This window comes from Pyrus communis, chromosome 15, assembly GCF_963583255.1.
Source record: "Pyrus communis chromosome 15, drPyrComm1.1, whole genome shotgun sequence".
Classification (NCBI taxonomy): Eukaryota; Viridiplantae; Streptophyta; class Magnoliopsida; order Rosales; family Rosaceae; genus Pyrus; species Pyrus communis.
This window is the reverse complement of record NC_084817.1, coordinates 1,928,950-1,941,093: the sequence shown is the minus strand read 5'-3', so window position 1 is coordinate 1,941,093 and position 12,144 is coordinate 1,928,950. Positions and strand designations below refer to the sequence as shown.

Below are 12,144 nucleotides of genomic sequence, written 5' to 3'. Positions count from 1 at the left end.
TTCATTGAATATGTTTACAATTACAACCAATTTGAGTTGATTGTGTAGGTTGAGAGTTTATAGTAAGTATTGAGTTTGTGTCTTGATATAGGCTAGAATGAGTTATAGAGAACTTTCTTTGTTTCTATTTGTTTTGTTTAACTTTGTGAGTTTTGTTTCCTTGCCATATATATTTGTTGGAGACTCTCTCTCTACCATCTTATAGTTCAACGTTAAATTTTGTCTCAACATTATAAAATATTGTGTAAAAAATATGAGATGACAGACATAGATAATCTTATTTTTGATAAAGTCTCCTTAACATTTCTTTTAATTGTTATATTAAAAATTACAATTTTATGTTTTTTACTTGATCGATATTCAAAATTTAGTTATTCTTAGAAAGGTTCAAACTCAATTGTAAAAAGATCACAACTCACACTAACCTAGTCAACTTATTTCCGCAAAAATATACATAAAAATTATAACCTTCAGCAAAATTTGATGGAAGAAAAACATTGTAACGATAAAAGCAAAAAAATCTGGTCCACATTTCGGCAAAAATATCCATGTCAGTGCGAAATCAATTAATGACAAAACCAAGAGTCAATATTCCGGCAAAAATATATGTACTGTATCAATAAAATTAGGTTTTAAATTAAAAAATATATATTTTAGTTTATACATTCCAACCGATAAATAGTAATCCTTATGATAATGGTACAACTGCTGAATCTGCACGAAAGTAATTATTGTTTATAGGAAACAATATTTGCCATTAGAAATAGATCTTTTTCGGATTTCTTCTACCAAATTCATCAATCTAGACTCTTGAAATTTGATCAAACAGCTAAAACTATTATAACTTTTAAATGAACTCTTATTTTTAGTCGTTAAATTAAATTTCAAAAGTTCAGATTGATGAATTTGGTGAGAGGGATCCAGAGATCCTTTGCCATTGACCTCCCCTTGTATGCTATAATTTAAAATAAATAGAAAAAAAAATTTTAAATTGGCAAAAAAATTAAAACCAAAAAAAATGTGTAGAGGGAGGCGCCCTATCGCACCACCAACCAAAAACAGAGACATTTCCAAAGTGAACAAATTCGCAAGAAAACAATTTTAAAACCCTCACCAGAGGCATCTCCTCTCCCTCTCACCTTCTCCCAACCACCCCCCACATCGTTCACGATGAAGGCATCTCTGAAGGGCAGTTACGACACTGAAAAGAGCGGCGCCGCCGCAAACGTCGCCGTCTTCGCCAGCGATGTCAAGTTCCGAGCTTCACTTACCGACGCCACCTTCGCCGCCGGACCCAGCTTACACGGCCTGGTCCTCGCCGTCGAGAAACCCGGCTTCTTCATCGTCGATTACAACGTCCCCAAAAAAGTAAGCAGATTTCGGCAACTGGGTGTGGTTTCAATTGGGTGCCCTGTGTGAATTCAACTGTAAAAATGGTGGCTTTTGTCTTTTGGGTGTGTGCAGGACTTTAGGTTTCAGTTCATGAGCTCGGTTAGGGTTGCGGGGAAGCCGTTGAATTTGAATTACATTCACATGAGGGGAGACAACCGGACGATTCTTGACGGAACCCTGGTGCTCGATTCGGCCAACAAGGTGTCGGCGAATCACGTGCTCGGCTCGAGGAACGGGAAGTTCAAGTACTCTTATCTGCACGGCGGAGCGACGACGTTTGAGCCGTCTTACGACTTGGCCAAGGAATCGTGGGATTTCGCGGTGTCCCGGAGGTTTTATGATGATGTGTTCAGGGCTTCGTACCAGACCTCGAGCAAGCTGTTGGGGTTGGAGTGGTCGAGGAGTTCTAAAATCAATGGCACTTTTAAGGTAATTAAGCTTTTTAAATCGATATTTCTTGGTTTAGTTAGTGGGTTTTGATTTGGTTGCTCTAACTGCAATTATAATTTTGATGCTTGAATGAAGTATGGAATTTGAATTTTGGGTTGTTCATGATTTGTGCCTGCTTTCAGATTATGGTCCTAGTTTTGAATAAGTAACATAGTGAGTGTAAATCGATTATGGCGTAAGTATGTGTTTTATGGAAACGATCTCCTCTCTCTGTCGACAATTGTGTCATCTTGGGCTTCCGCGCATATGAGTAGATTGAGTAGGGTATGCTTTTAGCACTTAGGAGATGTCGTTGCATTCGGTTAGTATTCGAGGGAAATTTAATTATGCTAAAGAATTGATTAACCTCAGTTGCGGGACAAGGGTGGCATTGGTCTTTCCACACGAGGGTGTTGATGGAGTTGATGATTGTGAAATCGGATGTGTGTGGCACTCCGGAAAGGGTGCTGTTGGAACGGTTGCAGTTTGCCCCTATGAAGTTGAAATTTTGTTTTTGTTATGTCATTTTGTATGTCGGTCAGTCCAATTATACAAGGGTTTATTTTAACAGTTTGTCCTATGAATTGCAAAGAAGCAGCATCAATTTTGCAACACACTCAGTTCCTCCAACTCTCAAGTGTGTTGCAAAACAAGGCCGTCTGATGTGTTTTGCGTTAAGGGTTGTGGTTGTGGCGGTGACCAGAGCTACAACTGTGGTTTGTCCTACTAGTGGGGTAGTTGGATTGAAACTTGGTGGTAGTAGCATCAAAGATAACACTTCATGTCCACGGCAGTATTGCAGTGGAGTTGTTCGATCGTTATGTTGCCATCAGTTAAATGTTAGTAATACATTTTTATTCCAATTTAGACGGATCATAGAAATTCTTATGTAAAGAGACTTTTACCTCATACTCGGTGTACTCTGGGAATCTTGTAGCGTTTTGCTTGTCTGTTTTAAAATCAAGCGTTTCCTGATAACGTTCTTGTATTCTTTCCAGGTTTCAGCGTCTGTCAATTTGGCTGAGGAACGAAAGATGCCAAGGTTAACAGCCGAGAGTACGTGGGATATTGATATGTGAATCATTATTGTTATAAACGACGTAGAATTGTCTCACGACGGCTTTAAACATCGTTGATAAAAATTCATGATATCTTGTTACGGGTAGCCTCGACTATCTTCTTGATAATTTAAATTGTTTATCTTCGATGGTCCGAGTAACCAAAATCTTCGTTTGTTTCGTGAAATGATTTTCTCCTGGAGGAACTTTGGCCTGTTTACGGCTAATTTATACTGAAAATACACATCTTTGATTTGCTTGAGAATGGTTCATGAACTTTACTAAGTGAGCGCGTAAGTGAATTCAAATTCAAAGAATTTCAAGGCTCAATCTTCCGTGTTCAGCTTTCTTTTTATGTTTTGTGCTTCAGAGTTAGAATTTGAGAGTGATACACAGCTAACCACGTGTTATAATATAGGTGTACGATTAATATCGTGATATAAAATTTCTTACGTAAATTGAAATTTTGGAATAATATTAGTGAAAATTTCAAAAAATACTCTCTATTAAAATGCTGGAGTATATTGACATTGTTGAACTTAATGATTGAATACGTTTATGAATCCAAGAGAACATGTAAACCTAAGCCACTTTAACGATTGAATAAGTGCTTATGAATTAAAGGCGAATTCAAACCAAGTTTTTATGGTTTAACCCATTGTAAACGTAGATAATATTGAATGCATTAAAAAAAGGTGCATTTGGCTCACCACCCTCAATTGATGGTGATGTTTACCATTCTATTTTTGAGATTTTATCCACTACACAGATCTCAAAATTTAAACTCATCTCACGACGATAAATAAGATAGTAAACATCACTATCACTAATTCCAAAAAAAAAAAATGGTATATAACAACCTATAACTTTGACCTCAAAGCCACAATCGCTAACCAAAATTAGAAAAATCCGACGGTCCTGATGTTTCATCATGAAAGCAGGTAAATTTGGCGGCACTGACAAATCCCCAAAAGAAATCTAAATAATTTGGCGCTTAAACATCAGTGCCCTTTATCTGTTTTCTCCTCAGGTATTTTGGTTCAGATCCGCCCCAAAAATTCATAATCTTGTAGAAACCTAAACCCTAATTTAATTTTTCTTCATCAATTACTTTGAGGAATTCGATTGCAGAGATGGACAGCGACGATGACTTCGATGTGCTGTCACTGGAGGCTGCTACTTCGGTACGCAAAACAAAGCTGAAGCGTTTAAAGAAAGCAATTAGGGTTTCCTAAGAGCCTTCCGTTGACGAATCCAAGAGCGGCCCAGTGAATCCCTCTGAATTCGAAGCTCTAAGCTTGGAGGAATCAAATGAGTGATCGAGGTAATGTTTACCATTCTATTTTTGAAATTTGATCCAATACACATATTTCAAATTTTAAACTCACTGATAAATAAGGTAGTAAATATCACTATCACTTATTCCAAAAAAATGGTATGCAATTACCTAACACTTTGACCTCAAATCCCTTTAAGGATATTTGATAAAATTGGAACGATACAGAGAAGATTAGCATGACCCATGCACAAAAATGACATAAAACATTTTGACCACAAAGCTACAATCACAACCGCTAACCAAAATTAGAAAAATCCCACGGTCGTGACATAAAGAGCAGATAAATTTGGCGGCACTGACAAATCCCCAAAAGAAATTTAAATAATTTGGCGCTTAAACATCTCTGCCCTTTTTCTGTTTTCTCCTCAGGTATTGGATCAGATCCGCCCCAAAAATTCATAATCTTATAGAACCCTAAACCCTAATTTAATTTTTCTTCACCCATTACGCCGAGGAATTCAATTGCAGAGATGGACAGCGACGATGACTTCGAGCTGCTGTCACTGGAGGCTGCTCCTCCGGTCCGCGAAACGAAGCTGAAGCGCTTAAAGAAAGCACTTAGGGTTTCCGAAGAGCCTCCCGTCCACGAATCCGAGAGCGGCCCAGTGAATCACTCTGAATTCGAAGCTCTAAGCTTGGGGGAATCAAATGAGCTGTCGAGGTTAGGGTTGGGATCGGAAGGTTTGGGCGGCGAAGGGGATTCCAATTCCGGGTTTCACGGTTTGGGCGGTGGTGAAGGTGAAATGAATTCTGGTTCCGACGGCTTGGGCGGTGGTGAAGGTGAAATGAGTTCTGGTTCCGACGGCTTGGGCGGTGGAGGTGAAATCGATTCCGGGTTTGATGGTTTGGGCGGTGAAAGTGAAATGAAGTCGAATTTTGATGGTTTGGGTGGCGGTGAAGACGGCAATGGAGCTAAGAGGGTTTTGGATTTTGATTCTGTGGAAGAGGAGTTTGTTGAAGAAGGCAAAGATCGAAACTGGGAGATGCCGGAAGGAAGTGGGGATGTGAGGGTAGAAGAGACGGATAAGAAAAGGTGTAGTTCTGATGGCTTTGAGGAAGAAGATAACAAGAAGAAGAGCAAGAGGGCCAAGAGCGAAGCTGCGGCTGTCAAGGGCAAGAGAACGACTGAAAAAGTATTGCGGAATTTGGCGTTGCATTCAGTAAAATTGGTTTGAAATTAATTTATACTGTTCTGCTTAGTCCTAAATTATTCTGATTTTGTAGGAAAGACAAGAGCATCTGAAGCAACTGCATGCTGAATCTCAGAGACTTTTGCGAGGTACAAACAAAGTGATGCTAATTATATAGTTAATTTGCCATGCATAGTCTTACTTGTGTCTTATTCGATATCATCTTCCCCGTGTTAGAAACCAGAGATGCAGCATTTAAACCCATACCGCTTGTTCAGAAGCCGATATCTTCAGTTCTGGAGAAGATTCGGAAAAGGAAACTGGAGGTTTCACGAAAGTTGGTATTCTATTTATAACTGTAGATATGTTCGTAGGGTCTTAGTGTTTATTTAAATAGTTAATAGTTCGTTGTTGGTCTTTTGAGTGTTGCAGATGTAGTAATACAGGAGATTATAAGGTACGGAAAGCGGCAACTGAGGAGCCAATTGCATCTCAGACCGAAAAGGGGTATAGTGCAAATGAGGTGTGCAAAGATGGGTCTAATGATAAGGAGAAGCACTCAAGCGGTGAAAATGTTCCTTCTGGGACGGTAAATCGAATTTGAGTTTCTTGATCAATTTTGTTTTTATAGATATAAAAGTGCATTCCACTTAGTGGGAAAAAGCTTTGTTGTTGTTGTTGTAGATGTAAAAGTGCATTGACCGAGTGTTTCTTCTTAACAACAAATAATGGGATAGGGATGTATGCATCCATGGATTTGAGTAATGAGCTACTTTTTATAATACTAACGCAAACAAAATTTTGTGATTTGGAAAGAGCTAGTGCTACGGTTTTCAATGTGGAAAAAGAGGGCTTTTTAATTGGTAATCCAAGAACAATATTGTTATCATTTCAATCCTTCTTATGTTATACCTGAAGTAGTCTTAAAATATTCTTTCTGTCAAACCCTTCAGATAGTCTTTTACATTAAGTTGAGACAGACTTGAGATTCAGTAAATGGATGTATTTGTTGAACTGCAGGATGTTGACGAGGAACCCAAACAAACATTTCGAGCACCTATTGATGATACTCAGGTTCTTTTACATTTCAACCAGATTTGTCATTATTCTAGAAGATTTTGTATTTGAGCATAACTATTTCACCTTGTGCATTGTTGTAGGACCTGTTTTTTGATTCCCAGACTACTGACTCCAAGGATGATCTGCCAAATGATGATCCCAAAAGTCCGATGGAAGAGGTTTTTGCAGCGCCCATACTTGCAATGAACTTAAAACTTGACTCTGCTCCTCCTGATGATGTGTAAGTGTTACTTGTTTTTGTCTTCATATCTTGTAAAGGTGAAGCACTCAAGTAGTTTGTGTCATTGTTGCATTCAACTGTTTCCTAAAATTAATTGAGTTGGATACTGTTTGTTTTAAAATTTCTGGTAAATGGACAACGATACTTCTCTCTTTGTAGTTCTTCTGATGAAGAGGACTACAATGACAAAGAAAATATTGCTCCTCGTTCTCCTGAAGTGGCTGACGTGCCTTCATCTCCAATTGGTGATCCTGTCAAAGCTTTTGTGGACGATGAAGCTGAGGAAGAAGATGATAGTGATCATGACCTACATCGGTTCGAAGATACTGACGAAGATGAGGATGATGGAGACACTGCAGAGCTTAATGATATGATAGCAACTGGATATGAAGAAAGGCCAGTTGATGATGAAAGACGGAATGAACTCCATCAAAAGTGGCTCGAGCAACAGGATGCCTCTGGAACAGAAAAACTTATGCAGAAGCTGAAGTTTGGTTCTAAAGGGAAAAAAACAGCGTTGGTTGAAGAGAAAGATACAGATGGACAGGAAGATGAAGAGTTTGGTGATGAAAATGCAGAAGATAAAGAGCTTGGTGATGACGATGCAGCAGAAGATTCAGCACCAGCAAATGCTGTGCGAATGAACTTACGAGAAATAAAGCAAATGATGCCTCTACTGTATACTGATAACGATGATGTATACTTATCATCTGACGATGATGAGACAGAAAAGAGACTATCTAAACAGTGCCTGTCTGAGAAAGCTGTGAGTTCTTATCGGTTTATTGAATGCGTCTTCAAATTTAGGTCCACTATACCTTATGACGGTGGAGTATTTTCATTGTTTAAATCATTTATCCATGCTAACGTTCTTTAACTGCATTTGATGTCATTTTTTCTGTACATATTCTTTTAACTTACAAGAACATTTTAATTTGAAACAGGAAATGCAGGCTACCTTCTTGTCACCAGCAGAGGATGAGAGTTCAAGAGAAGTTTTTGGTCATATAAAGAAACTGAATATTGCGCCTGATACTAAGAAGGCCAAAGCCCCTTGTAAGATCTGTTATTTATCATATATTGCCGTTGTGTAAATTTTTTCCGTGTAGTCTGCTGATTTCATTTTGATTTTAACTCGATCGTTATCTGTCATATTGTTTTATTTTGCAGCCTTCCCCAATATGCTGCTCGCTGGAGGAGACAGAAGCATATCATCAAAGGTAACTTGATATAGAAGTAGATGCAACATGAATATTATCTTGCTATTTCGGAACAGCACAAAGAAACAAAAGACCTGGTGTTTTAGCCAAGTTTTTGTGAGACATGCCATTTGATCACAACTCTGTTATTGGTAAATTTTGCAGTCATCCTTCTTAGGTCGGGGGCCAAGTCATTCTCTGCCCTCATCCAGTAAGCATGGACTGAGCACAGTTCGTTCTTTCATCTTAGTACGAGGTGACAGCAATAGTAGGAGCTCAATGTCGGAGGATTCTTCAGACACGGTAGCGCATCTCGATCTTATTGTATGGTTATTCTGAAAGTTGCACTAGGTATGTTTAGCAGTTTGGTTTTCTTCTGCTGATCAAGAATCTGTAAGATATCAATGAGAAATGGGAAATAGTAGGAATAACTTGTTACGCCAAACCATGACTTTTTATCGAAAACTGAAAATATCAACTGGTAATGGACTGAAATGCAGATACAGAAGGAGATTCTACCGAAAAAGACTACTGCAGCCAAGCCTAGCAAGTCCAAGGCAAAGTTTGGTACTCAGAAATCATCACCTGACATGGTATCAACTGAAGCTGTTGCGAGTACAGAAACATTGGTTGAAGCCGGTGCACAGATAGACAGATCAGCCGGAGCTGGTGCGCAGGTGGAGGCATCAGCTGAAGCTGGTATGGGGACAAACACATCAGCTGGATCTTCGTTACTCACGGTATTAAGGCAGCCTTCCTTGTCATCAAGGCAATGCACCGGGGAGATTACTGTTGACCAAATCGAATCCGTCTTAGCTTCATTGGAAGACGGAAGGAAATCGAAGCGGGCGAACGGACGTGTATACAGAAGAACCTAGTGTGTGCATTAGAAACATTGATCCTGAATGGTGTTCAAGTAAAATGAAAGACGTTGTGATTGCCTCTTGTTCTTAGTTCATTCACAACCATACACGTCATTAAATGTTAAAAGTACGAGTCTGGTTGACTTGATTTTAAGCTGGTTTGACCCAATATGAGAGGTTAAAGATTTTGATTTTGAAAGCAAAAGTGCTTGAAAGTCTTCGGTAAATTCTATTGGAACTCCGAGGTTTTGGATTTCAAGCAGGAAAGATCCTTCCAAAAATTCTTCCAACCCTAGCTTGAGCTAAAAAAAAGTTAAACAAGCTAGAGTGATATTCGATTTGACTCAGCTTGTTTACAGACCTAGTTCTGAAAACACATAATTATCTTTCCACAATTATCATTAATAAGGATAATAACTAAAATAATAAACATGCATGTATTTTTTACGAAGAAGAAACTTCAGTTTCAAACTTCAGCTTAGCCAAAGTAGCTAGAGCAGTGTGCTCCTTTTTTGCGCCAAAGTTTGAATCCCCGTCCTCGTATCATATGTCCCAAAAAAAAAAAACATTAAGTTCCCCCTTTGCTTGTGAGCTAATCATATTTTTTAATTAGTTGCTGAATTAGGGTTTAGGGGTCTTGATGGAATCCTAGGAAAACTTTAATTTTGAGGATGTTGGTGTCTTATCAGTCGAAAAATCACGAAAACATGCATGCAGAGGTTAATAATGGCGGCGGAGGCGGAGGCGGATAATCTAGAAGAGGAGAGAAAGAAATCACCACTCTACCGCGTGCTACCGTGAAGACTTGTTCGATGCCGTCGAACGATATCAGGTGCTTATTATTTACTAGAAAAGTGCATCAGAGATTGCTCGATCAGCGGACTCAACATACCCATTCGTTGATGACTGTCTGTCCCTGTCCAATTCCAATGTATCCAAATGGGGAAGGAGGAAGAGGTGCTGATTCCAAGTTCTAGCGCTAGCTAGGAAGGTGGTGCTTGCAACGCGAATTGCGGAAACTTGTTCGCAGTCAGTCTCGCGTCATTGACTCTGGACTTCGCAAACGCAAACTCCCATCTCTTAGTCAAAAAGTTATATCGAAGTTTATTTCTTGAAACGAATGGATTTAAAGTTCATATGCTAGTACGAATATATCAAGGTTATGCTTCGTCTTCTGGATGAGAGATTCTTTCATGCAATCTAAAATTGACGTCACCGTCCAGTAAATATTTGATATGGATTCAAATATTTAATGGATGGTGACATGACAGACATCAATTTTAGTGGAGCTTCTTTGAATCGGTATCAAAGACTCATTGATGAGTCATCATACTGTCCACTAAAATTGCTTGCCCCCATTTATGGAGCACATGTTGCAAATGACATACACATCCATGATATAACCCCAAGAAGCTCACCACAGCTACACACATGGTAACAAGAACAAGAATAGTTATTCTGGAATTAACAATACTCAAGGGGAAGATATGATGACTTAGATGAACTAGATGATGAATATTGGCCTAATGATGGATGCGACTAAAGCATGCGGAAGCATGGTGGATGGTGACAAGTCAAGACGTGACAAGCAAACATGAGGAAACGTATAATAGTAATTGATATGTTGTAAATTAAGGAATCTCATTTAGAGTATTGTAAGGTAAAGTTAATTGTGATGTAAGGATGTTCCTCCTTATCTTATGTAAGTAATGGACAAAAGAGGAATATGTCTTTTGTCCCCTGATAGTTTTACGTGAGGTTCGGGAGAGTTCTTCCTCGGCCTATAAATATGTGTGTATAATTTGTAAGAAGATAGACTTAAATAGAAATTAGTTCTTTATATAAACTTCTCCTGAGTGAATATCCTTATTTGAGTCATCCCTAGTAAAGATCCTTAAATTGATGAAATGTAAAATCTCTCTATTTGGATTTAGTTGACCTGGGACTCGGTCAACAACACCAAGAATTGGTGTCCAAAATCTAAATTCAATTTAGGAAACATGTGGTGTGAGTAGAATGACTCTAACTTATAAAGAATGTTGTAAAAGTTCTCAAAATCGATTGGAAAACTGTGGGTTATATAATAACTCACAATTTTTTGTGATATTTTTAGTTTTAGGAAATATTTTGCGTCAGAGTTAAGGAAATTATTGGAAGACCTTTGGACGTGATCCTACCATTTATTAGGTCCTGAAATATTTTTTTATTGATTTTTAAAGTTGAAAAATAGAAAAATATCTTTAAATTTAGATTCTAAATCGTTGATTTCAAGTGTTTAATATGAATTATAATAGATTTTGCACATAAAAATATATTTTGAAGAATAAGAATATGATAGTTTGTTGTTATGGTAAGAGAAATAAAAGAAAAATTAACCAAAAGAATTTCCGGTGAAAGAGAAGGTCGCTCAATTATAGCGAATTTCCGGTGAAAGAATCGGTATGTATGTACCGATCGTATACTTTTTTTTTTTCTTTTCTCTCTTTTCTTTCCATTGATTTTTTTTTCTTCCTACATTACTTTATTTAGATTCAAATACCTTTAGATTTAGGTTTATACTTATATTCTTGTTTTCAATTTTTTTAACATGGATTATAAGAAAAAATTTCATTGAAATATATTTTGTAGAATACGAAGATGATAGTTTGGTGTTGTGGTATGAGAAAAAAAATTTAATAAAAACAAAACATAAAATAAATAAAGTTAATGGTTTAGGCGTAGAGTGATGCAATCCAAACTCATGCCCTCGGGAAGGCCCAAGGCACAGCAGAAGCAATAGAAGCCCATGAGGTTTAGGGTTTAGGGGTGTGTGAATAGTAACACCTTGAGTTCATGTGTTTAGGGGCGTGTTAATAATAACACCTTGAGTTCAAGTGTTTAGGGGCGTGTTAATAATAGCACCCTGAGTTTAGCTTGTTTCAATGTTCGCGCACTTGAATTTTTCCCTTGCTGCAAGGTAGTGGAGATTTTTTTTTTTTTTTTTTTTGGATTGTTGGGTGATCCAACATCCAAATTCAAACTTTTTATTTGAAAATATAATTTATAAATAAAATAGATATACAGTAAATGTAAGATCCCACATGGCCCAGGGGTGAGAATCATGTAAGCCTTATATGTATATTCCCATCTCTACCTAGCACGAGGCATTTTGGGAGCTCACTGGCTTTGGAGTTCATCGGAACTTCGAAGTTAAGCGAGTTCGCGCAAGAGCAATCCTAGGATGGGTGACCTACTAGGAAGTTGCTCGTGAGTTCCTAGAAACAAAACCGTGAGGTCATGGTCGGGGCCCAAAGCGGACAATATCGTGTTACGGTGGAGTCGAGCTCGGGATGTGGTGGGAGCCTGGGCGGGGATGTGACAATTTGGTATCAGAGCTAATCCCTGGCCGGAAGTGTGCCGATGAGGATGTCGGGCCCCTAAGTGGGGTGGATTGT

At 38.3% G+C, this 12,144-nt stretch overlaps 2 protein-coding genes and 1 non-coding gene across 3 annotated transcripts; all 3 read left to right on the top strand.

Annotated features, from left to right (window-relative positions):
- The first annotated feature begins 1,031 nt into the window (after positions 1-1,031).
- Positions 1,032-2,980, top strand: LOC137718205 (outer envelope pore protein 24B, chloroplastic-like). Its single transcript, XM_068457705.1, has 3 exons — positions 1,032-1,368; positions 1,465-1,821; positions 2,820-2,980. Exons 1-3 carry the CDS (start codon positions 1,171-1,173, stop codon positions 2,898-2,900), a joined length of 636 nt encoding a protein of 211 aa, XP_068313806.1. The 5' UTR covers positions 1,032-1,170; the 3' UTR covers positions 2,901-2,980.
- Positions 2,981-4,344: 1,364 nt separating this feature from the next.
- On the top strand, positions 4,345-4,446 carry LOC137718884 (U6 spliceosomal RNA). The gene has a single exon (XR_011065966.1). It is a non-coding gene; the product is annotated as a U6 spliceosomal RNA (small nuclear RNA).
- A 19-nt stretch (positions 4,447-4,465) lies between these two features.
- LOC137718687 (uncharacterized) lies at positions 4,466-8,812 on the top strand. Its single transcript, XM_068458234.1, has 11 exons — positions 4,466-5,351; positions 5,443-5,497; positions 5,586-5,685; positions 5,781-5,937; positions 6,369-6,422; positions 6,509-6,648; positions 6,808-7,414; positions 7,593-7,704; positions 7,819-7,868; positions 8,013-8,150; positions 8,348-8,812. The coding sequence occupies exons 1-11, from the start codon at positions 4,689-4,691 to the stop codon at positions 8,723-8,725; spliced, it is 2,454 nt and encodes an 817-aa protein (XP_068314335.1). The 5' UTR covers positions 4,466-4,688; the 3' UTR covers positions 8,726-8,812.
- The last annotated feature ends 3,332 nt before the right edge of the window (positions 8,813-12,144 follow it).

Bases quoted from the DNA above. Each gene is read 5' to 3' on its own strand.
- LOC137718205 (XM_068457705.1), top strand. From the start codon at position 1,171: ATGAAGGCATCTCTGAAGGGCAGTTACGACACTGAAAAGAGCGGCGCC. The intron at 1,369-1,464 runs GTAAGCAGATTT...GGGTGTGTGCAG, and splicing joins ATTACAACGTCCCCAAAAAA to GACTTTAGGTTTCAGTTCAT. The intron at 1,822-2,819 runs GTAATTAAGCTT...TATTCTTTCCAG, and splicing joins AAATCAATGGCACTTTTAAG to GTTTCAGCGTCTGTCAATTT.
- LOC137718687 (XM_068458234.1), top strand. From the start codon at position 4,689: ATGGACAGCGACGATGACTTCGAGCTGCTGTCACTGGAGGCTGCTCCT. The intron at 5,352-5,442 runs GTATTGCGGAAT...CTGATTTTGTAG, and splicing joins GCAAGAGAACGACTGAAAAA to GAAAGACAAGAGCATCTGAA. The intron at 7,415-7,592 runs GTGAGTTCTTAT...AATTTGAAACAG, and splicing joins AGTGCCTGTCTGAGAAAGCT to GAAATGCAGGCTACCTTCTT.